The sequence below is a fragment of the Leptinotarsa decemlineata genome, unplaced genomic scaffold (genome assembly GCF_025532065.1).
Source record: "Leptinotarsa decemlineata unplaced genomic scaffold, Ldec_3_MD MMD2_tig00002974_RagTag_RagTag, whole genome shotgun sequence".
Lineage (NCBI taxonomy): Eukaryota > Metazoa > Arthropoda > Insecta > Coleoptera > Chrysomelidae > Leptinotarsa > Leptinotarsa decemlineata.
Genome location: NW_027412578.1, coordinates 9,566,858 through 9,591,371, shown reverse-complemented (window position 1 = coordinate 9,591,371; position 24,514 = coordinate 9,566,858). Strand labels below are relative to the sequence as shown.

The following is a 24,514-nucleotide window of genomic DNA, read 5'->3' as shown; positions in this document are numbered from 1 at the left end:
TATATATATATATATATATATATATATATATATATATATATATATATATATATATATATGGCACTCCTCAAACTGCAGCAGTTTGAGGAGTGCCAGATGATGACAGTACTACCAATAAAGGAAAATTAGTTGCATCAATAAAAAAAAAATATATATATATATATATATATATATATATATATATATATATATATATATATGCGCGAAGGTTTACAATTTGGCAGAAGTTTTCTGGATACTGTCATACCTATTAATTATTTTTTCTTTGTGTTTTTACACATCAAATTAGAATTCATAGAGATATAAACCTGTCACAATTGAAATCTTCAATTGGTTTTTCTATTTCTTCTCCACCAAGACCCCAATCACCAATATATCACAGACTGCAGTTGATGTTGGCATAATAAAAATGTTTTTGTTAAAAACAATGATTTCTTAATATTTTACAAAGCATATCATTATGTGGTTCCAAGATAGTTTGTGGGTTACCACAAAAATTTAGTTGTTTCACTGGGATTGTTCTTCATTCATTGTCTCAACCTCAAAATATTTCTTTCACTCAGTCCATTAATTTATTACATACAGGTTTTGAAGTTTGTGTGACCAGAATAGTATATAACCTAGATAGTTGAGATATATTGGGTTAATAATCATAGAAGTCTCAAAAATGTGTCTTAAGGAACCACCGTTCAGTTTTGAAATATTATTTCTTGGTGTTAACCAGGATTCATTAGTATGATTTCATTGAATTGAGGAAAAGCCCCTTTTATATTGTTCTAGTTTGAAAATTGAAAGATCATGGTTGACACAGTCGAAGACAAGCAAATAACCCACAAATCTGGATTTGTTTCATCCAAAATATTATGATTTTTTTTTTAAATCTCAGTCATTTTGGAGGTAACAAACTATTTAGATTCAAAAAGAACAGTGTTGATTTTTTATATATTCAACTCGTGTAACTTACTAAATCTTGGCAAATAATTAATTCCTCCATAGTGTTCTTTTTATAAGATGGATTGATAAATGAAAACTTGTTGTTGAAGAGATAAAATTATAGGTCGAACCATGCTAGGAATCACACGTTAAAAGGTAAGACCTCTTTGAGTTTCACTTCGCACAAGGTCAGACTTCTAAGGGTTGTCTTTTGTCTATGGGTTGTCTGTTTATCACTGAATGTGGAATTTTCTTGTTCTCTATTCTAGGTATTTTGGATAGTTTCCATAACTTTTTTAGCTTTTGTAAGGAATATATTAAAAATTATTCTAATAATGGTTCTTAATGAAAAAAACGAATTTAAACCAAATGATATAAAACTGTTGAAAGAGGTAGCACACTTGCAACATCCATCATAGTTTTATTTAAGTGGTAATAGTCGCATCAGGAAACTATCATCTGATTGTTTTGACAACCCAATCTTCACTTTTTATGTGAAAAATTAAGTTATATATATATATTAAAGTATTAGTTTGATAAACATATTGAATTATAGGATGAAGATTGTGATAACTTGATGGAATCGGTTGTGATATATACTTGTTGGATAATAAGAAAAGAGTGCTGTACACTTTTATTAAAGTGAATTAAAAAAAGGCTTGTGATTGTATAATTGAAATATGTAAGATATAACCGTTTTTCAAGTGGTGGATTTTATCTCTTATGTTCTCAACAGAATTGTATATGGGCCAGTGTAAGCCTGGCTTACAAAGGGTAAATCTTAAATGATGTTATTGATTTCAGGTGGTGTTTCCGAGTAACGGGGTATCAAAGTTTTGCTAAAAATATTGTTCCTTTATTAATAACTGACAATTATTATTGCCGATTTTGATTAAACTACGTGTGTTTGTTGTGGGAAACAAGAGGTTTCTTTTCATGAAATTGGATTTGTAATTGTGACTCCAGTGGCGTCGCAGAGGTTTACTTGATTGATATTTATGATTAAATAATTGTACGCCACTGTTTTCGCTGTTTGATATGATTTGAACTAGCTAAACTTTAGTTTAGTCAGAGTCAGCGGGGTAGAAATGGAGATTTGATATTCGTCGCCATTTGAACAAACTTTAAAATGAAAATATGTTTGGATAGTACATGGAAAACGTATTCAAACTGCTAGTTAATTCGTATTTAATTCGAAGAACAGCATAGGTAATAGTGAAAAATGATGAAATCAGATGCTCCAAATGAGAACCTTGACTTGACAACTGGTGTCACATAAACAAGTGATTTCAGATATTCCCAAAAAAAAAATATCCAAAAAGTTCAAGTCGAGAGATCTAGGTGGCCATGGTTGAGGACCGCCACGACCTATTCACTGGTGAGCAGAGGAATCAGTAAGATTCAAGAGCAGTTATACTAAAATGACCAGGTGGCCCGTCGTACATAAATCGCATATTTCATCTTACTAGCAAAGGTACATCCTTTAACAATTCTGGCGTCGTATCTTCTAGGAATTGTTTATACCTCACGCCGTTGATTTCAAGGATGAAGAAAATACGGCTCTATGAGATTATCGCCAAAAATTCCCGCCCAAACGTTCACTGAAAACTCCTGCTGAAATCCACTTTCTTTAGTAATATGACGGTTCTCGTAGGTCCGAGAATGATTTATATAAAAGTTTATGACGGCATCCCATGAAGAACTTGCCTCATCTGTGAATGAAGCTCCATGAGTAAAATTGGGATTTTGTACAATTCTTCAAACCACTGACAAAAATCCAATCTTCTAGGAAAATCTCGCGATAACAGTATTCTCTTATGATTGGTATTATTCTATATTCTTTTATTCTTTATTCATACTGAAATGCAATCTTTCTATAACATTAATCTTGCTACTTACTTCAATACTTCTTTTTATGAAAATATCAAACTTGAAGAAACACAGTGACGTACAGTGATTTTTATCATGAATATGAATCGGCTAACCCTCTGTGATGTCACTGGAATTATTATACATAATGAAAGATCAATATTTTCAGTTAAACTTTGACTTTCCATTACTTGGAAACATATGAGGTTAGGACTCGCGTTTATATGAACTTTTTTTCATAAAATTTGACAAGAAATCACCACATGAAATCAATGACACAATTTAAGATACATTGTGTATATCAGATTGAACTGGATGTATACAGTATGACCAACCATAATATCTATATTGTTTACTCTATTTAAGGGCACTTGAAACTTACTCTATTACTAGCCTGTAAAGATCGAAATGTTTATGGAATAACCTTAGATTACGAGGAATATTGGTACAAAACTTATTGAGCATGGGTTATCATCTGTCAAAAATAGAGTAATTGGTTCGTTGCTAATATAGTCTAAGACGATAGATTGAGATAGTCACTATTTTTTCATGGTTGTATTTTACCAACCTGAATATGTTGAAGAGTATTCCATCTTTGTAACATTGCAGAGAAATTTGTATATGAATTACCAAAATATATCAAGAATTAATAGACTCTTTGGCAGTTGTCATACCTACTGTATATTACAGCCCTACATATATTTTTGAAAATGGTATTTTAGGAGTGTTTATGTATATTACAGTTAAATATTTTATTATAACTTACATTTCATATGATATTGTTGTTTTTCTTGAGTTTCTGTTGATTCAAGGTAATAAATTTAATGAAAATCAATATTTTTATTTTTTTTTTCAAAGCTAATCCCATCCAAACAATGTAGAGTGGTCCTTATTATAATTCAAGAGAAATTTAGAATAATCTTAGATATTCCACCAGAAATGTTTTATCCAGTGTCAAACGTTTATTAATAACCGTGCTTTAGTAAATATCCACAGAGTTCAATCAAAAGCTTCGAAAGAAAAAAGATTTTGGTGTTCCCCGCCTACATTATTGGACAAAAAAATAATCCCTTTTTATTTCAAACAAAAGCTTTTTTCTGCAATTCAACATTAATTCAGTTACTGTAACGAAGTTACCTCCAGAACAATAAAACAAATTGTATTTGCAAAAAACTAATTCAAGAAGTCATAGTATCACCCAGAAAGGTTCACACACCAATGTATAATTTCAATATACACATTGGTACGTAAATAATTTTCAACGCAAGTAATACTTCTGTAGAACTGCAATGCACAGCCGAATATGAAGGTTAGTCTTTACAGCCTCTGAAATTGTTTCGTTCATGCCTCTATCAACGAATTCAGGGCGGGCCATCGAAAACTTGACATTGAGGTTTTGGGTACTAATCTTGCAAATCATAAAAAACGCTCAGACAGGTCGAATTTTATTGGGAGGGAGACAGTTTTTTTACCCATTTACAGCGTCATCACTTCAATCCCAGAGCAGAGGGGTGAGCAACCTTTGGAATTTTAATAGGGGATAGGGGGCGAGCCGCACATCGTTTGAAAGATCTTAAAATTCTCTAAACAATGGTGTACATTTTTTTAAATTTATGCGTATTTAAAAGAGTTCTTTCCGATAATTAACTTTTTCAATATTGTTAATAGCAACAAATTGTTGTACGCTGCTGCTCAGTTGGAATGTATTTGGAACTCTTCCACTCTTACGCTTCTTTTTTGTTAATTTTTTAGTTTTTCTCTAAGAGGACTATTACGATTGAGAAATGGTTAAAAATGCTGTTTCTATTTCTCATTTTTATGTTAAAAGTGATATCTACATTATTACTAGTAGTGAGTGCCGTAAAGTGTTGCTAAAAAAACAATGGTTTACACAACTGCAGAGAAGATTGAGTTGATTGAACTGTTCTATGGAAATAGACGTTGTACTGCGAGAGCCGCTGAACTGTTCAATCATACAAACATATTGTTCGAGACAGTATGTTTTGGGTTTTGTTTTTATTCAGATATAATTCGTTTGCATTGAACTTTCTTTCAGTTTGTGACTGTGCTTCAGAGGATAATATAAGTACCTCATCTAGATTTTTAGCATTTGTTTGGATTGTAGTATCGTCTGCATATAAAATATATGATAACGGGTTCTCCCAATATGGTAGGTCATTAATGAAAATTATAAATAGTAGAGGTCCCAAAATAGATCCTTGCGGTACACCAGTTGTAATTTTTTTTCTTGTTGATAGAGAATTGCCCACTTTCACAGTTTGAAATCGATTTTTTTAAGTATGAGTTGATCAACTTTATAGTGTTGTCAGAAAAATTATATAGTTTTAATTTATTCAAGAGAATTTCATACTTTTTTGTGGTATGAGCACAAAAAAATTAGCATTTGTTTCCGGGGTGTCACGAACTAGCATTCGGCGTATTTTAAAAACCCACAAAATGCTTCCTTACAAGATTAAATTAACACAAGAACTGAATGAAGATGATTTCGATCGACTTTGCAATTTTGCGAGTTGGTTAGTGAACGAGCGGTGGAAAATCTACATTTTGTTTTCAACATTTGCTTCAGCGATGAATGTTTTTTTTTCTAAATGGCACAGTTAATTTCAAATCCTTACATTTTTCATGGAGTACATACTCAACGTCCACAAAAATTAAATGTATGGGCTGGAATTTTTAGTGACCGTATTGTTGGACCATTGTTTTTAGAAGGCAATTTAACCGGACAAATGTATCTGGAGCTTCTGGAAGATACTATTAATCCCCTTCTCACTGAGGTTATTGAAAATAACCACAATGATCGGGAGGATCTGTTGCTATTTCAACAAGATGGGGTTTCTCCTCACTATGCTCTGCCTGTTAGGCAGTATTTAGATCAGACTTTTCCGGATCACTGGATTGGGAGGCGGGGCACTATCGAATGGCCACTACGATCACCAGACCTTTCGCCGTTAGATTTCTTTCTGTGGGGTCATTTGAAAAGCAGATTTTACTGTACTCCTGCATCGCTCGAAAATTTATGGCAAAGAATCACAAATGAATGTCGCTAAATCACTCCAGAAATGCTCCGCAATGTTCTAGAACGTTTCCAGCAGGATCTCTCTTATTGCATGAAAGCTGGAGGTGCCCATTTTGAGTATATGTATTATATGAGAATAAAGTAAGTAACTTCAGCTCTAAATTTAATATGGTTCGTCCAAATTAAAAAAATGTACACAGTTGTTTAGAAAATTCCAAGATCTTTCAAACGATGTGTGACTCGCCTCCAGTTCCCTATTAAAATTCCAAGGGTTGTTCACCCCTCTGCTCCGGGGTTGAAGTGTCGACGCTGTAAATGGGAAAAAACTGTCCCCCTCCCAATAAAAATCGACCTGTCTGAGCGTTTTTTGAGATTTTTATGCCTAGTGTTGTAGTCGTGCACATTTTCAAAACTTTCATACTGAGATAGATTATTTTTTATATATATTAAATTTTCCATGATATATAGAGAATGAAAGGTTAGTATTTTTAATGTAATGAATGAATTTCGACATTCATCTCTGTAGCCGATATCGTCTAATATTCTAATTGCTTTCCTTTGGTGTCGGAATATTCTATCACAATCGGTTGCATGTCCCCAGGCGACAATACCATAAGAAATGATGGATTCATACAAGGAAAAATATGCTGTTCGAAGAGTTGCTTTTGAAACTTGTCTGGAGAGGTTTATTAGTAAAAATAGATTTCTCATTAGCTTTTTTGATAGTTCATTTATATGATGATCCCATTTTAACTCACTGTCAAAATGAATTCCCAAAAATTTCACACTACTTTGCGAATTTCTTAGGGTGAATACCATGTTTTGGGTTTTGTTTTTATTCAGATATAATTCGTTTGCATTGAACTTTCTTTCAGTTTGTGACTGTACCTCATCTAGAGTTTTAGCATTTGTTTGGATTGTAGTATCGTCTGCATATAAAATATATGATAACGGGTTCTCCCAATATGGTAGGTCATTAATGAAAATTATAAATAGTAGAGGTCCCAAAATAGATCCTTGCGGTACACCAGTTGTAATTTTTTTTCTTGTTGATAGAGAATTGCCCACTTTCACAGTTTGAAATCGATTTTTTAAGTATGAGTTGATCAACTTTATAGTGTTGTCAGAAAAATTATATAGTTTCAATTTATTCAAGAGAATTTCATACTCATGCTAATTTTTTTGTGCTCATACTTTGAGCACAAAAAAGTTAGCATTTGTTTCCGGGGTGTCACGAACTAGCATTCGGCGTATTTTAAAAACCCACAAAATGCTTCCTTACAAGATTAAATTAACACAAGAACTGAATGAAGATGATTTCGATCGACGCTTGCAATTTTGCGAGTTGGTTAGTGGACGAGCGGTGGAAAATCTACATTTTGTTTTCAACATTTGCTTCAGCGATGAATGTTTTTTTTTTTTAAATGGCACAGTTAATTTCAAATCCTTACATTTTTCATGAAGTGCATACTCAACGTCCACAAAAATTAAATGTATGGGCTGGAATTTTTAGTGACCGTATTGTTGGACCATTGTTTTTAGAAGGCAATTTAACCGGACAAATGTATCTGGAGCTTCTGGAAGATACTATTAATCCCCTTCTCACTGATGTTATTGAAAATAACCACAATGATCGGGAGGATCTGTTGCTATTTCAACAAGATGGGGTTTCTCCTCACTATGCTCTGCCTGTTAGGCAGTATTTAGATAAGACTTTTCCGGATCACTGGATTGGGAGGCGGGGCACTATCGAATGGCCACTACGATCACCAGACCTTTCGCCGTTAGATTTCTTTCTGTGGGGTCATTTGAAAAGCAGATTTTACTGTACTCCTGCATCGCTCGAAAATTTATGGCAAAGAATCACAAATGAATGTCGCTAAATCACTCCAGAAATGTTCCACAATGTTCTAGAACGTTTCCAGCAGAATCTCTCTTATTGCATGAAAGCTGGAGGTGCCCATTTTGAGTATATGCTAACATGAGAATAAAGTAAGTAACTTCAACTCTAAATTTAATATGGTTCGTCCAAATTAAAAAAATGTACACAGTTGTTTAGAGAATTCCAAGATCTTTCAAACGATGTGTGACTCGCCTTCAGGGCCCTATTAAAATTCCAAGGGTTGTTCACCCCTCTGCTCCGGGGTTGAAGTGTCGACGCTGTAAATGGAAAAAAACTGTCCCTCTCCCAATAAAAATCGACCTGTCTGAGCGTTTTTTGAGATTGGCAAGATTAGTACCCAAAACCTCCATGCCAAGTTTTCGATGGCCCGCCCTGTATACGCGCCAACTAAGATGAGATTTTGATGCGCTTTTAAAACCAAATTGTACCCGCTCCAGGAGATAGTAATTGGTCACACAAACTGATGTCAATAGTACATTGGCGAAATATGACTCAAGTGGGCGGAGTCTTTCAACACAGAACGATTTTACGTTTCTGCGCTGACTCATCTTAGTTGGCGCGTACTATATCAATAAGTAAACTCAATCTCCTTTTCTGCAGAATTCACTTGTTATGTTTCATAACTGAAAACACTGTCTAATATTCCATCACCGGAATAATTTTTTTTAATGTACCATTTAATGAATTTGGTAAATAATTGAATTATAATATTTTCCAGGTAATTTTACCTAAAAGAGAACTTTGCTTATTGGAAATTCATGACATACATGATTTTAAATAAGCTCCTGAGGTCAATCTTATTCAAGATACCAAAACCAAAGTAGCAGAGACGTAATTGTTACTTTCAAAAAATAAGAGGAGGAAGAAATGTATACAAAAATGTATATAGATGGCTGTTCAAAAAATTGGGTGAATGTTCAAATTTCGCGTTCTACGTATATTCGATTAACGATTAACGATTAACGCGGCTCCGCTTTAGATGGCCCATGCGCAAGTTTCAATTTTGGCACACTCTCTCTAACATATCGACCGGTATTTCACGTATAAATGCTTCAATATTAGCTTCCAGAGCGTCAGTCGTTGCTGGTTTATCCTTGTAGACATGAGTCTTAACATGACCCCACAAGAAATAATCCAAAGGCGTTAAATCGCATGATCTAGGCGGCCAATTGAAAGGCCCAAACGAGAAATAAACTGTTCACCGAAGGCGGCCTTAATTGGGCCATTGTTTCGCGTGCCGTGTGGCATGTGGCTCCGTCTTGTTGAAACCACATATCAGGCATCTCCAATTCTTCCATTTTGGGCAACAAAAAGTCGTCAATCATCACACGGTAGTGCTCGGCATTCACAGTAACGTTCCGGTCATTGTCATCTTTGAAGAAGTACGGCCCGATGATGCCACCGACCCATAATCCACACCAAACAGTGACTGTTTCGGGATGCATCGGTACCTCTTGCAATGCTTGTGGCTGGTCTTCACTCCAAATGTGGCAATTTTGCCTGTCACTCGTCACTGAACACAATTTTTCGATAAAAATCTGGATCTTCCTCCAACTTTGCCAACGCCCATTCAACAAATGTTAGACGTTGTGGGAGGTCGTGTGGCTTCAAGTCTTGCACCAGCTGTATCTTATAAGGTTTTACACCCAAATCCTTTCGCAAAATTTTCCACGTAGTGGAGTAACAGAGGCCCAATTGCTGCGAACGGCGGCGAATCGACATTTCACGGTCATCACGAACACTGGCGGATATAGCCGCAAAATTTTCTTCAGTCCTCACTCTACTTATGCGTGTTGGTGGTTAAATGTCCAATAATGTAAACTGGGTTCGAAATTTAGTCACAAGCTTCCGAATAGCTCCCTCAATATCCCTCAATCTGTCAAAAACAGTAGAACGTTTCATTTAGATTTTTTTTTATTCATTTCAAGCCTAAAATACCTAATTTTTTTATTAGTAGTGGCTCTTTCTTTGTTGAAACCTCCACTTTCAAATTGTGTCAATAACAATACTATGGAAAAATGTATCAAAAAATGCTGAAAAAACTTAATTTCGAAAAACATTTTTTGTTCTTCACTTTTTCTGGCAATTTTTTTTTAAGGTAATGTTACTTCTTGTGTACCATCTCGAAAATTTTCCAATAAAAAAACTATTTTCAGGAAATTGCTGTCATTGAGGCATCTTGTAACTAACATCGACATAAAATCTTAAATATCATTAATGAACAATACAGTTTTTATGTGAAAGAAAGTTTTTGGCCTCCTACTTCTCCATCTTGTTACAAAAAAAATGTGGGAATCTTCCAAAGAAAGGAAGGAAGCAATCACTTTCAAGAATTAAATCTTTACAAAGATGTGTAGATCATGCAAAGAAGTAACTTTCAGACACAAACTGGAAGAAAAAGCTCTTTCGAAACAGCTATTTCCATATAAACCTTGAATTGCACGAATGAAAAATACTTTAGAAATAAATACTTTTATATGGACACTGAATTATACGAAAAACACTTTTCTCTATAACGTTTGTATTCCAAACATTCGCAATGGAATCGAATCACATATCATTCACAGGATTCCTACACAATAAAATTAACGAAAGAAGTAAAATTTTCCGTACTTGGAACACTGTCATCCTCACTGCTAGACGTCTAATGTTTCGCCGTAAGACACTTGCCTTATTGGCTCTACAGTAGCAAACACAGATAACTTTATAAGAAAAAACACTCAATTCGTTCATAATTACGATTTTTTGTCACGGAAAAGGTTAAATACACCCATGTCATTGATGACAGTACGTAAATAACATTCATTCGCTCATTTGATTAAGTCCCAGTCATAGAAATTTGCTTAAATTGAAAGAGAATATTTTTAGGAGAATAATTTTTAGGAAAGAAAGTTTTTGGCCTTCTACTTCTCCTGCCGGAATCTTCTAAAGAAAGGAAGGAAGCAATCAATTTCAGAAATTAACTATATACAAAAATTTTATGTGTAGTGATTATGTGGAGAAATGGTTCATACAGATCAAATCGTGAAAAACTATTTTCCACCCCAAAAATTCGCCCCGTTTCATCCTCCGTACATTGCTTTGTTTTTTTTTTTTTTCAGTAATGGGCACACTATTTTCCTCCATTCCTAATTTCGTTTTATTTTTGTATTTTCGTAAACTGATTTGTTTATTGTAAACACAGTAACTTCGCTTTTTGGACCTAACTGAAAATATTCTAGTCAAACTCTCCGAATTCATCAAATGTTTTCATTTAGGGAGGGAGTGTGAGCGTGCATCAAGATGAGGTGAAATTGTTGGGGGCTCATCAGCTGTCGGAGCTTGGCGACAACGAAACACCTTCCATACCTCCTCCGGAAATCACGGATACAATTGACGGTAAGTTCCATCATCGATAATGTCAGCATGTAGTACGCTTTTTATTCTTCTTTAGACCGCTTGGTAGAGTATTTCTCTCCTATTTCTCGATTGCATGGTTTCGGGCCATATCCGATTTCAGTGAGACCATAAAGAATACTGTTTTTCAAAATGGTGGGTTTTCTCCCCCTTTGAGACACAGTGGGTCAAGATTTGAGTTAACCACTAATTTAAATGGCAGTTCTTTCAAACGTGATACTTTTTTATATTTTACCAACAAAGCCTTCTTATTTAATTATTATTATTGAATGTAATGTCATACAAAATATGAAAGCTGTCAAGAAACAATATAAATGGCGAAAAGCTCTATATACAGAGAGGCGAATAAGTTGAAAAATTGAGATTCTTCACTTCAACTTTGACCTAATTTCTTTTCACTTGAATCGTGTGAACATGTTCAAAAAACACACTGTATTTTTCTTGAATCATTTGAGTTTCACGGCTGACAGATTTTTTGAAAAGTCAGTTGTTGCTGATACTTCGAGATATAACCAACGCACATACCACTGATGATGTCTGCCGCAGTAGCAGACGAAACGTTTAGTACTAAATGTTACATTCGAAACATGCCTTCAATCTGGGGTTTTGTTCTCCCTGATCATGACTCCGACCGTTAAATATAGTTTTGAAAAGTGTTTTGTAGTCATTCCTAATAAAGCATTATCAATCATGTATAAAATCCATGAAAATATCATACGTATTGAATCCAAAATAACTTACTCTTCACTGTTCGATGGAGACGTTCTCAAATTTACAAATTTTTTCAGTTAATAATCTAGGAAAATGTATATTCACTGCATGATGCAAGTTGACTGATAAAAAATTATAAGGTATGTTCTGGTCTCTCCAAGTGTGTTTCACTAACCAAGTTAGCATCTTCGGAAGATGAACCAAAACTGTTTTTAGTCAATTCCTGATGATTCTAACTTGGTTAGCAAAACGCGCATCGAGATACAGCATTTTTGTTCTGGTGAGAAAAAGTGTTTTCTTCTAGATAGAATCATTACATTAATTCATTAATATTGTAACAGGTGTCTTTCATCAGTTCGGACTTCCATTGTCTAATATAATATAAATTGATTTGAAATTACTAAAAAAAATATTGAAAAGATTAACCGATAATAACAATTTTATTGAAAAAAAAACTGAAATTACAAAGAAATAACATAAAACCAAACAACAACCAAAACAATAAAAAAGTGAAATATTAATTAAAGCTGAAAATTAAAAATGATTATTAACAAAAAATGAATAATAAAAATTAAAAGATTGTGACAAAACACATCTATTTCTATTTGATTTATTTCCATTTTAACTTGTATCGTTTCGCCATCTGGTGAATTTTCTCGGTAACTTATCCGCCGTAGTGGAGGCCGATTCCTGTTGTTTACAGTTTTCTGCCTCCCTTGATCATAAGTAGCAACGGCTCTTATGCCCTCGGGATAGGCAACCAATATTTCACTCTGACGGGTTTTTTGCATTTGCAAAGTATTTCCAGTGTCGGGTTTTTTATGAACGACGGTCGAGATTCTTTTTTCGTCTCTAGAGACCTGAGTGAAAAGGTTTTTAATGCGCCATATTTGCTCGATTGTTCGAAGATTTTTCTTGCTTGCTTTTTAAAGTGAACTTCGTTCTAAATTACCTTACTGTGGTCCTTAAGGACAAGATTCGCCGTCAAGCCCCGTGCCTGTAATTATTTTAGAACCAAGTCAACAACCAAATAAGTACTCTGTCTCCCCCTCGAACTGAAAATAGACTGTTTCGCACCCTATCCTGTGTCTCATTGGATCAGCAGCAACCCCTTTCAAAAAACCCTGAGATTGAACCCTTATAAGATTGCAAACCAAGTTATGTCACGACTTTTCGATTGTTAGTATCCACAATCGTCTTCGAGTGATAACTGGACTTATTCCTTCAAGATCCGAGTGTTTATAGGCCATTCGAGTGCTTTCACCTATCCCCTCTTCCCTCTCCCCGCTTCATTGTTTTTAACGGAAGATGACCGTTTGGCGGGAGTTGGTCGTTTTTCGCTTGATTAGAGGTTTCCATATGTTACGTATCTCTACGCTGAAATCTGTTCTGTTTTTCCGTTAATCAGCTGTCGCCCCCATACGAACGACAACTCTCAGAAGTTTAGAAACTTGTGCGAGCTAAAAACTAACAAGGTGTTACCTTTTAACGTGTGATTCCTAACACGGTTGCAGAATCATTCCAGCTTCATCAGGTAAATTATCTCGAGAAAGATATCTGGTCGAGGCGGGAATCGAACCCACGGCCTTCCGATCGTGAGTCGGGCGCACTACCACCGCGGCCAATTCCACTAGCTTGACTAAATGCGTTGTTGTGTAGTCAAGCTAGCGTAGAGATACGTAACATATAGAAACCTCTAATCAAGCGAAAAACGACCATCTCCCGCCAAACGGTCATCTCCCGCTAAAACCAATGAAGCGGAGAGAGGGAAGAGGGGATAGGTGAAAGCACTCGAATGGCCTATAAATAGTCGGATCTCGGAGGAATGTTATCACACGAAGACGATTGTGGATAGTAACAATCGAAACGTCGTGACATAACTTGGTTTGGAATCTTTTAATTTTTCATTTTTTGTTAATAATAATTTTTAATTTTCAGCTTTTATTAATATTTCAATTTTTTATTTTTTTTGGTTGTTTGGTTTTATGTTATTACTTTGTAATTTCAGTTTTTTTGTTCAATAAAATTGTTATTTTCGGTTAATCTTTTTAATAATTTTTTCAGGAATGTTCCTCCTGACGAAAATCAAGTTGTTTTCATAAAAGAGCTCTAAAACAACGCATTTTAAAATTATCATTTCAACCTTTTTCTTTAAAAAATTATTTAAATACTTAAAAAAAAGGAATGAAATAATGCATTCATTTAAAGGAATTCGTTTCTATTTCACCATTTGGCCACATCGGTTATAGCTAATAAAGGACAATGAATCTGTTACCTGTATGAGACAAACAAAGATGACATATTTCAGAGGCGTGCTGTTCTGTTTACTTATGTTCCGAGTTCCGAGACATTCTGTGACACATGACATTTTGTGCACCTAACCTATCTTCCTCTATATAAATAAATAACAAAGCAACTGTTGTTTATGTGGCTTGTGGAGGTGGTATTGAACTATAATTTATATTTTGCCTCAATTGTTGATTTATAAAGATAATTTTCCTTTTTTAAAGTAGAATATCTAGGTAGGTATAAATTATTTCAACTTGATATAGGCATTGTTGTCAATATGTGAATTAGAAACAAATCCCTTTAAAAATAAAAACCCAACATTTGAAACATCAATTTGAATGCTTTTCGAAGTGAATTTGAAAAAATCATGAATCAAACTCAACTTTATTTTGTTCAAACTTGCATTTGCTGTACTAACCCAAATTGAGGAACATTCCCCATTTCAAATCAATTTATATTATATTAGACAATGGAAGTCCGAACTGATGAAATACACCACGAAAGATTGTCAACCACCTTCAAACAATACTGTAACAGTTTCTCTTCAATAAGTAATACTTTAAGTCTAGATTTAAAAATATCAATATTTGGAGATTTTTGGATAAAGTCATCAAGGAGTTTGAAAACTTTGCATCCCAAATATAAATGACTTTTTTAGTTTGTTTTCCAAATTGTAAATTTTGAAATTTCATTTATAATTTTCATTATGGAAATGGTTCATCGACTGTTTCTATTCGTTTAACAATAATGTCGAAAGATCCGGCAAATTTTATGATATTTCAATGGTTGGAAATCAGCAAGTAGTAGGTAATGAATATTTTGGAACATTTACTTTCATTATATTGGCACCACTGTTCACAACTTTTGGTCTTGGATCTGCAAATTTTTAAGAAGATTCAAAAGGCAAATTGTCATTAAAACTTGAACCCTCAAGCTGATTATGTCTAACTGATATCGGATAATGCCCACTGCCCTCTTATTGAACACTGATTACATTTCTACCATAATCTCTAAGGCATGTTTTTCCACTCAGGCATTGTGAGGTATCCTGTTTTTTATATAGATGTTGATAATTCAAATATCTCTTGCATAAGGTAACTCAAAAACCCACAAATGTCTGTTTCACTACTGGACATGATCTTCGCCAAGCGATAACTTGATGAATAGTTGAATATGTATTGCAATGAAGCAGTTCCACACCACTCTTACTGTTTCAGTCATCAATGAAAACCGATTTATCTGTTATGTGAATGTGAAAATTCCAAGAGTAAACCATTAACCTAGTGTTTTGCTGTTATGGTGCTCTTCATCATTACTTTGTTTGAAGGTAAGTATGATGAATATTACTCTACAATTTCTTTTAGAATGTGATTTCTCCAGAGCACTGTCCTATAGGTAAATGGAGCCTAATTTTCCATCACTTGGAGATTCAAAAATGAACAGGAAGACGGAGAATCGCGCCAAAAATAAACTGGAAGACCGAGAGTCACGAATGCATTGTAAAATAAGTGGAATAATATTTCAAACTCACAAACGTTATTAACTTTGAACGAAGTTGATAGCCTTGAATTTTATTGGTTTTATAGGTGTTAAGCTGTCATAGATTCTATTAGGTTGTTTCAAAAGTTCTGTCTGTTTTAATGGGATGTGATTTGAGGACCCTGGTGGAGACTGACCATTCACAAACGGTACGTGGGATGGCAGAAGAACTGGGAGTCAGCATGCGGTTTTTAATGGTTTAAAACAGAGATTCTCAAACTTATTTTGTCTACCTCCCACTTCAAGAATTAATTATTTTCTATCGCCCCCCAAATTGTTTTACTTTACTTCATCTTAAGAATCACAATTGCAGGCATTATTTTAATAATTGAATTATGTTCATTTGAAAAGACTTACTGATAAGGTTAATGTAAAACACCGTTTTGTAATATAAGGAAAATTTTTATTCATTTTATTAAAAGAAACATTTCAATTTGAATTTTAAAACTAATCTAATGTGAAGGATGGATTTGATTTTTAACAAGTTTGTTAATATCAGGCTCGAATTTACTCAAAAACAACCGTAAGTCACCGCGTTCGGTAATCTGCAACCGATTTCTCTTTTCAGTTAGCAACGTTGCCACAGCACTAAATTCACGTTCACACAAATACGATGATGGGAATGCTATCAAAAATCGTTGAACGATGGACCTCAATCCAGGGTGCCATTGCGGGATTGGCTTTTGTAGCCAAAATTCTTGGTATTCATTTTTTAATTTTATTTTTATTTCCTCGTTCGTTATCAGTTCTATGAGTTCTTCTTATGTCCTGGAATTGTTCCGCGAAATCACTGTGGAGGTTCTCTAAAATGTTGGCAGTAAACAAGCAAGTCGTCATTGTTGGAGGATACTGCTGACAAATTAGGGAAATTGCGGAACTCACTTCTGCCGATATTATTCTTGTATAAGAGCAATTTGGCTACGAAAGCAGCAATGACATGTTTTGTTTTAATAAAATTCAAATCGTCAACTTGAACTTGGAAATGGACATCATTAAATAATTCATACATGTGTGTCAAGTACGCAATATCATTCTTTGAAGTGATGAGGTTGCCTTGCAATTCTTTGTCTTTGTTTTCCAATAACTCTATTACCAGAGTCAAATAGATTGTAAAATCGAGTCAGACAGTTACCTCTTGATAACCAACTTCTGTGTGAAATAGCAATCGGTTGAAATCTTCATCATTAGCAACATAAAGTTGATTAAATAATCTGTCACTTAAAGAGCTGTTTCGGATTTTATTAACTGCCGTGATGATATATTGCAGTGATTGGGAGAGGCGCTCACTCAAATTTTTGCAAGCAAATGTTGCCTATGAATGACGCAGCGAGCACATCTGGAATTTTACTTTTTAAGTACGCTATGAAGTCTTTTTGACGTCCTGTCATAGCCGGAGCGCCATCTGTAGCAGCTGATATAATACTCTTCAGTGGAACTTCTTTCTCATCACAAAATTTTTCCAGTGTATTATATATGGTTTCTCCTTTTGTATCGTCTCTAAATTTCTGGCAATAGTAGTTCTTGATATATTTTCTCATTTTCAATAAACCTCACGTATGACAACAACAATGCTTCATTGGTTGGTAAAGTGGACTCATCTAACTAAATTGAGCATTTAGAAGTTTTCAGAAGATTGCACAATAACTCTTTAATGTTTTCAGCTATCTCATCAATTCGTCTTTGCACGAAACTATTGCTCAAAGGAATTTTTTTGATAATATCTGCCGCTGGTTCATGGATCACAGTAGTTATTACTTCTTTTATTGTCGGTAAAATTAAATACTCTCCAATAGTGTGAGGTTTACCTGTTTGAGCAATTAGCAAGGAAATATTGTAGGAAGCTTGGAGTCCATCGTCATCTTGCTTAGAAGAAGCTGAAAAAACTTTTGACACCGTTGGCTGAGCTGAGTGTTTCTTTTGCAGTCCTTGAAAATAAGTCATACTTTTGTCTTTTTTATCTGAATGTATTTTATTCAAATGATCTTGTAACCTTGAGGGTTTCATCGCTTCATTCGAAAATGTTTTTTGACAAAGAAGGCACATAGGCAAAGGTGGATTTGTGTGATTTTCAATAAATCCCTATTTTATACATTTTGCTCTATACTGCCGTTTCTTCTTTTTTGCTTCCGACATAATTTTGTCTTTAAAAATACCGAAGTGAAGATCGAGTATTAAAAACTTGCTAATGACACCACTCACACTATTCATCACCGCACGTACAGCACTTTACCTAGCTAGTCGCTAACTAAATTCACTTGTTTTCGTAATATTGTCGAATGACATTACTGGCTAGATGGTGCGTGCCTTTTTATATGAGGCAGCGGGCGGGCCTAGTACTTTCGAGAATGGAGACTAGAAACTTCTCGCTTCGCATTGAAGCTTACCGCCAACTATGGGGCAGGAAATAGTTACTGTCTAGTCCCCTAGATGGCGTGACACGAGGAAACGCTCGTTAAGCGTAAAGAAGCGGTAAAGTTTGTGTTGAAAGCAAAAAAAACATTTTTAAATTGGCCATCGCCCCCCTAAACCGCTTCAACGCCCCTCAATCTTCTGTTCCCTTTTCTGTCCCCCCTATAGGCCCCCACAAGGGGGCGTTATCGCCCACTTTGAGAAAGAAACGTATTGGAAAGGTCAAAAAGCTCACAAAGTGGGTGTCCCACGATTTGAATGACAAAAATTGTCACGTTTCGAGGTCTTTTTTTTTTTGCTTCTACGCAACCAAAACTATCCCTTTTTTTAATCTAATCGTCACGTGTGATAAAAAGTGGATACTCTAGGACAACAGGAGACGTTCATGACAGTGGTTGGACACTGATGACCCACCCAGACACTTCCCAAAGGCGGACCCTTTGAAAAAGAACATGTTTACTGTATGGTGGTCAGCAACTGGTATGATTCACTATAACTTTCTGCAACCAGACCAAACCATCACAACAGAGTCCTATTGTACCAAAAACTGCATCTGTAGCAGCCGGCACAGGTCAACAAAAGAGGTCCGATCAAGCTCCACGACAACGCTCATTCACACGTTTCACAAATTACTGTTCGAAAATAAAACTAATCGAGTGTTGAAGTTCTGTCTCACCCACCATACTCCCCAGACCTCTCGCCAATCGACTAGCCAATAACGGCCTTCGTCGAATTTATCGAATCCCGAGCACACAATTGATAAAAACTGGCAAGTCTATTGAAACAACCTAATTTTCACTATCTACTCTATGAAACAAGGGTAAAACGGTAAATACTTGATCTGTTGTTTCAAATATTGTCAGTTCATTTATCGAAATGATTTAAGAAACTGAGAATACATTTGTAAGAAACATTAAATGTAAACGTTCTTTCGAGGGTGAAAACATCAAAAATATATCGTTGTTTAATATTCCTTTTGTTTTTTTTTCAGATATATAAATAATATTATAAAGCCTTTTCTGATTATTTTTGCACATGTTATTGTTATAAACATATCAACTAGGAATGAAGCGTGATGACTTTTACTGCTAAATGATACTTTATCAGCTAACTTTTCATGATCTACACTCTAATGTAACGTATTCCAAAAACACTTTATTGTGAGATTTTCACTAAATTGTTTTACAAAAACGCAACACGTGTTTCGCCATACAATGGCTTCATCTGGCGTGTCTTTCAACTAATTCTACACATTCAATACTAAATATATATATAGTTTATGGAGTACCTGTAAACGAAGTACCTGAATTTTAAGTAGCTGATATTTTACCTGAGTTTCTAACGAATTAAATTACCTGCACTTATGTTCCATTTTCCACATTTGAAAAAATATTCAGTAACGGAGAATTATTAAGTTCTAATTGATCATTCAGTAAATTACCGAATTCCTGAATCTATTGATTTCTAAACATTCTAGAAGATTAAGTTTCAAACTCTTCTCTTCTGAATGTAACACATCGTACTCATGATTCAACTCATGTCCTTCTGCTAAAAGATGGTTTGCAAATGTGGAATTGGTCTTTCTATTTACAAAACTACTCCTATGTTCATTAATTCGTTGGAAAAATGTTCTTCCTGTTTGGCCAATATACAGTTTTGGACAAGAGCCACAAGTCAGCTTATATACTCCTGATCTATCCGACATCAAAGTTTTGTCTCTATTGTTTTTAATAGATTTACTTAGATTATTATTGTTCTATTATTGCTCTAATGTAAATATGTGTATCATTTTCATGTTATGTAAAAGGGGGAGATCGCGAGTTTTTTGCGCTTTGTTCTAATGAAGGATCCTATTGTATCGCCTCATCTGTATAATAAATGAATGGTTCAACTGTATTGGTGAAATTATTATTTGGTGTGGGAAATTTTTCTCATTTGTACCATTGAATCTTTCATTGCATGTACTTGAATTCCTAATTTTCCGCAAATAATTTTGAATTACTGAATATGATGGCTCGGCAGCTTTATTTTAATTTCAAGACCATTCGATGAAGACGCAAAAGATTTAATTTTGAAATTCGTGGATTTTCTAGCAACACTTCCTTCAATATTGGGAAAGTATTCGTGTTTCCTGTTTAAATTTTTCTGTATCGTTTGGTCTTCGTCTCTATTTATTTTTGTTCAATCATTGACAAATTAAAATACATTCATTCATCAATTCAAATTAGTTGTCATAAAATTTCAAACTTGAAATTTTGTGACAGCATTGAATTTTAGGATGTCACTTTGAACTGTATTCATCGTGGTAGAGAATTGTTGGGAATGTTGCTCCTGCAAAATATTGAGTGTACTGGATTAAGTCTGCAAAAAATCAATGAAATGATATAAATACAAGCTGTCTTACTAAAATTTCTTTTTGTGATATCATGGATTTCACGAAATGTACATATTTACTTTTATATTCTGTAGTAACAATATTCCTTCCTTCTTCCACAATGCTATATTCTGCTCTGGGGTGCACACACTGTCACTATTTTACCTATTGCTGTCACTATTAATCATTAACACACATTGCGTTTTCCACTGGTCAAACTGTATGTTCTTATTATTCTACACAACTACAATGACGGTCTCTGCAAATGATATGGCCATATTGAAGTAGCGGTAAAGATTCATATTTTCTTAAGAGGTGAATAAATCTTGAAACAAAAAAAACATCACCAGTCCCAGTCTGTCGCTCAATTGAACTTTTTTAAAACTTTTTGTACCAAACAAATGGTAAGGAAAAGGTTATATTAGGTGCGTTTATATTGTGAATGTTGTATAATTTGAAATCTACTGAACAGTAGCAGACAAAGTATAATAAAAAACGCCGAGTTTTTCTCAGAAAGTATACCGTTAAAGTTCTTTATCCACATATGAGAAACTACTGTGTTTCTTACAAAGTGTAATGACACTTACTAGTTTTGATTTCCCTTCAATGATTGCATCGGCAATGCCTAGATTTTTCTTCATGATGGTATTGAAGATTGTTCATGAGTCAAGCAGCTTCTTTAAACTTCCTTTTTGACCAGTGTTCCTCCCAGTGAGTTATTTCAGCATGAGAACACTGGGTTTTTTCTTGTGGTGTCCAATATGAATATTCGATGGCTTCTACACAAGGTATCCAGCCAAAGCAATCGTTTGCATTTGGTTTTTTTTTTGGAGGCTGCTATGGATGGTGTTCCAGGATCTGAAGCAAATTCTAGAACCAATTCATCTCATCCTCTCTGACAGTCATCTAGCCTTATCTGTGACAGCTTCTCTTTCTTGCGAGATTTTGTTGTCTTCTAGCAATGTCTCATGTGCCTGAGTTCTTGATCGAGAGGCCGTCATAGAGGCTGAATGTACGATCAATTAGCGCCTATAACAAGTCAAGTGAATCCTGGACTCGACTGGCCCTTAAAAGGTAGGATATGTCCAACGAGAGTGGGTCCATTGCAACCTTCGAGGGTTTACTGTGACACACTCATTCACCCCATACTGATTCAGCTCCATAATGAAGCAGATTACTTTATTTGGTGCGAGATTTTTGGGGTCAGCTAGTAAGACTGGGAATTAAACACACAGAGTATCTGCTCCCCTACCAGAACCTGCATTTCTTCATAAAGAACGATGCTCTTCAAGCAAGCAGATCATGGTACATTTTCTTCAATCTAGTGAGGATCTGATCGGCGGTCAGTCTGCGACAACCTTCTTCAAGTAGGTGAGCAGCACAAATGTTACTTGGAATGGCATTCTATTGTGGCACATTTCAGAGAGATGCCCTCCCATGGCTGCAGGGTACTAACGTACCCACAAGCCAGGAGATGCTCTCCTCATCATCTCGCGTAACTTTAGAATAGTACTTATAGATCATCTTCTGAAATATCTCATACGGCAGCCATACTGAAGAAATTCCAGTTGACTGGTCGATATTGAGGTTGTCGGATGTTCAAAGTGCAAGATTCCCACCTTTTAATGTCTTCAGCAAGCTTTCCATATGAGGATATCTGTACGTCAGCTTAGCTCACAATACATTAGATTCGACCATGCAGGGCTTTTTCGTCTCTGGATTGTTTCCTCGTCTGATACAGATTCTGCTTCTGGTGCTCAAGAATTTGGTACAAGGAAGAATTAAGTATGCTGCTCTTGAGGAAGTGTCAGGTTCGCTTCTGGGCTGCACCACCTAGGTTTGTCAACAGAATCAACAGTTGGAGAACTGAGAAGATGTTGCCCTTGATTGATCTTACGGGGAAAACAGTAAGGGTCGTTTAGTCAACATCCGTTACCTCTGTAGAATTGGAGTCTGATTTATCGGTCACTTCAAGATCCATAAAGGGTTCCATGAGTAGCTAGGACGTCATCTAGGATGAGAGGGCGCCCTATACTTCGAAGGTTATATCAGTGATACTGAGTGAAATCAGATTCATACATTCTTTCGGAACCTTAGACATCATTCAAGAGGACTTTCACGGGCGACACCTCACCGGAGAAGGTGGTCTAACGATATGCGAGTTTCCTCTTGGAAATATTGGATCATGAACGTGCCTTTGAACTCTGGTATCATCTAATTTTCATCAAGTTTCGATGATGGTAATTTGGTTGGCGAAGAGTGACCTGAGATTAGCTTTAGTAGGTGGAAAAGAAATTTCACATCATTAGACAATTAACCAATTGACAGTTGTGAAATCGGATAGTGCAGTGCGAGAGTAACATACTAGGCTATGTATAAGATATTCCCATAAGGATTCAGGATTCATAAATAATCTAAAAACGAAAACAGGAGACAGGAGAGGCTAAAAGAGAGCTTCTCCAAGATCACTCCTTTGAGTCAAATTACAAATGTAACACCGGAATCCTAGGCTAATTCAGAACTGGGCGTCCAAGAAAGATTGGAACAAGTCATTGGGACCAATTGGCATTCATCCAATAATGCTGCAAAAATTGGCTGTAATCTTCGGAGCAACTTTGGCGCAGGAATACATTCCAAAAACGTGAATACTGATTGAAGTTACCTGCCCTCCGAAACCTGGGAAAATCGGACTGGAAACTATGGAGGCCTCAAGACCAGTCTCATGTCGTTTGAAATAAAGGCGCATTGGCTAATGCGTCGTCATTATCAATTATCCAGGCGTCAAGGAGAAGCGGAAACTCGATGATACAAGCTACAGATGGATTGACTGCATGTTCAAAGGAGGATTGCTATACACCATCATTATAAGGGAAACAGTAATAACTTAGTTAGTAAGGGGTTGACATCAAGAGGAGGCTTCTTCACATCGCTATTGATATTTGTAATACACGAGCTACTACAGCTTCTGGTTCATACTGGATATTGAGACTGGGGTATGCAGACAACTTAGTCATTCTAGTCTAGAGCATATATAATAATAAAGCGATTATTATGACGAGATAGAATGAGAGAGAAGAGCTTAACATGAGTTCGTCCAAATCGACCATAGTAACATTCACCAAGAGGGCCGAGATTGATGGTTCAAGACTTCTGAAACTTCGAAATGAAAAAGTATAATTAGTAAATATGTGGAAGTGATACAAAATCACAGGCTGACCTGGAACAGGACCAAATATGAAATAAGCTGCTGTGACCAAACGAAAGCAGAATGCAAGGACTTGCTTGTTTGAAAATTAATGGAAAAAGAAAGAATGTGCCAATTTAAAGTAACAAATTTAGCGAACTATCTATAAGGGGTTGACAGAATTGAAATTTCGGAGTGTGAAAGAACGAATACCGAAAATGTTCAAGTACCACATGACACCAAAGTACATAAACCGTTTAGAGTCAATGATGAACATGCTCGGCAGAAACACCTGTTATACAGAAGAGTCAAAAATCGGCCATGGAATACGCAACGAACTCGCACAGGAAAAGAAAGAGCTGACACAAATCAGCGGCTCAATGTACTGACTCTGAGCCAGCTATAGGAATACCAAAATGTATGGAACAGTACCAGGACACCCGAACAAAATAGGGCAGTATAACGAAGACTTCCGCTCCAGTCAATGCAACGAAGGGGCAATAAATGTAATACAGGAGAAAAGCATTTAATGGAAACCCAAATTATGTCTGGTTACTCTCGGTAATCTTCAGCTATTTTTTGTCTGCGGTTCAACGCAGTATATTCGCTGGATGATAGTCAATATTGCTAATACATTTTCATAAGATATCTTCCCCATCTTGATTTCGATACAGTCATCTCCTTACTATCAACGTGGTTTGTGAAATGTGTCCTGATGATAGTTTTTCGCAATTTTTTAACTTGGGGAAAGGTGTTTTGTTAGCGATAATGTAAATTGACTGGAGAAAAGTTTAAAATGGTCAAAAAAGGGCTGGTGCATAATCCAAATAATCCCTTATTCCCCGAAAATGAACATACAGTAGCGACAAC

General features: G+C 35.4%; 1 protein-coding gene across 3 annotated transcripts in view; it reads left to right on the top strand.

Annotated features, from left to right (window-relative positions):
- fru (sex determination protein fruitless) overlaps window positions 1–24,514 on the top strand; it is a 58,163-nt gene that overhangs the window by 13,787 nt on the left and 19,862 nt on the right. For 2 of the 3 annotated variants that reach the window (XM_023160322.2, XM_023160320.2), the window contains exon 4: window positions 11,000–11,120. In XM_023160322.2, the coding sequence (XP_023016090.2) occupies window positions 11,000–11,120 (121 nt within the window). Of the gene's footprint in view, window positions 1–1,489; window positions 3,638–10,999; window positions 11,121–24,514 lie in introns of those variants that run through there. The other variant, XR_012465912.1, reaches the window with a different exon arrangement.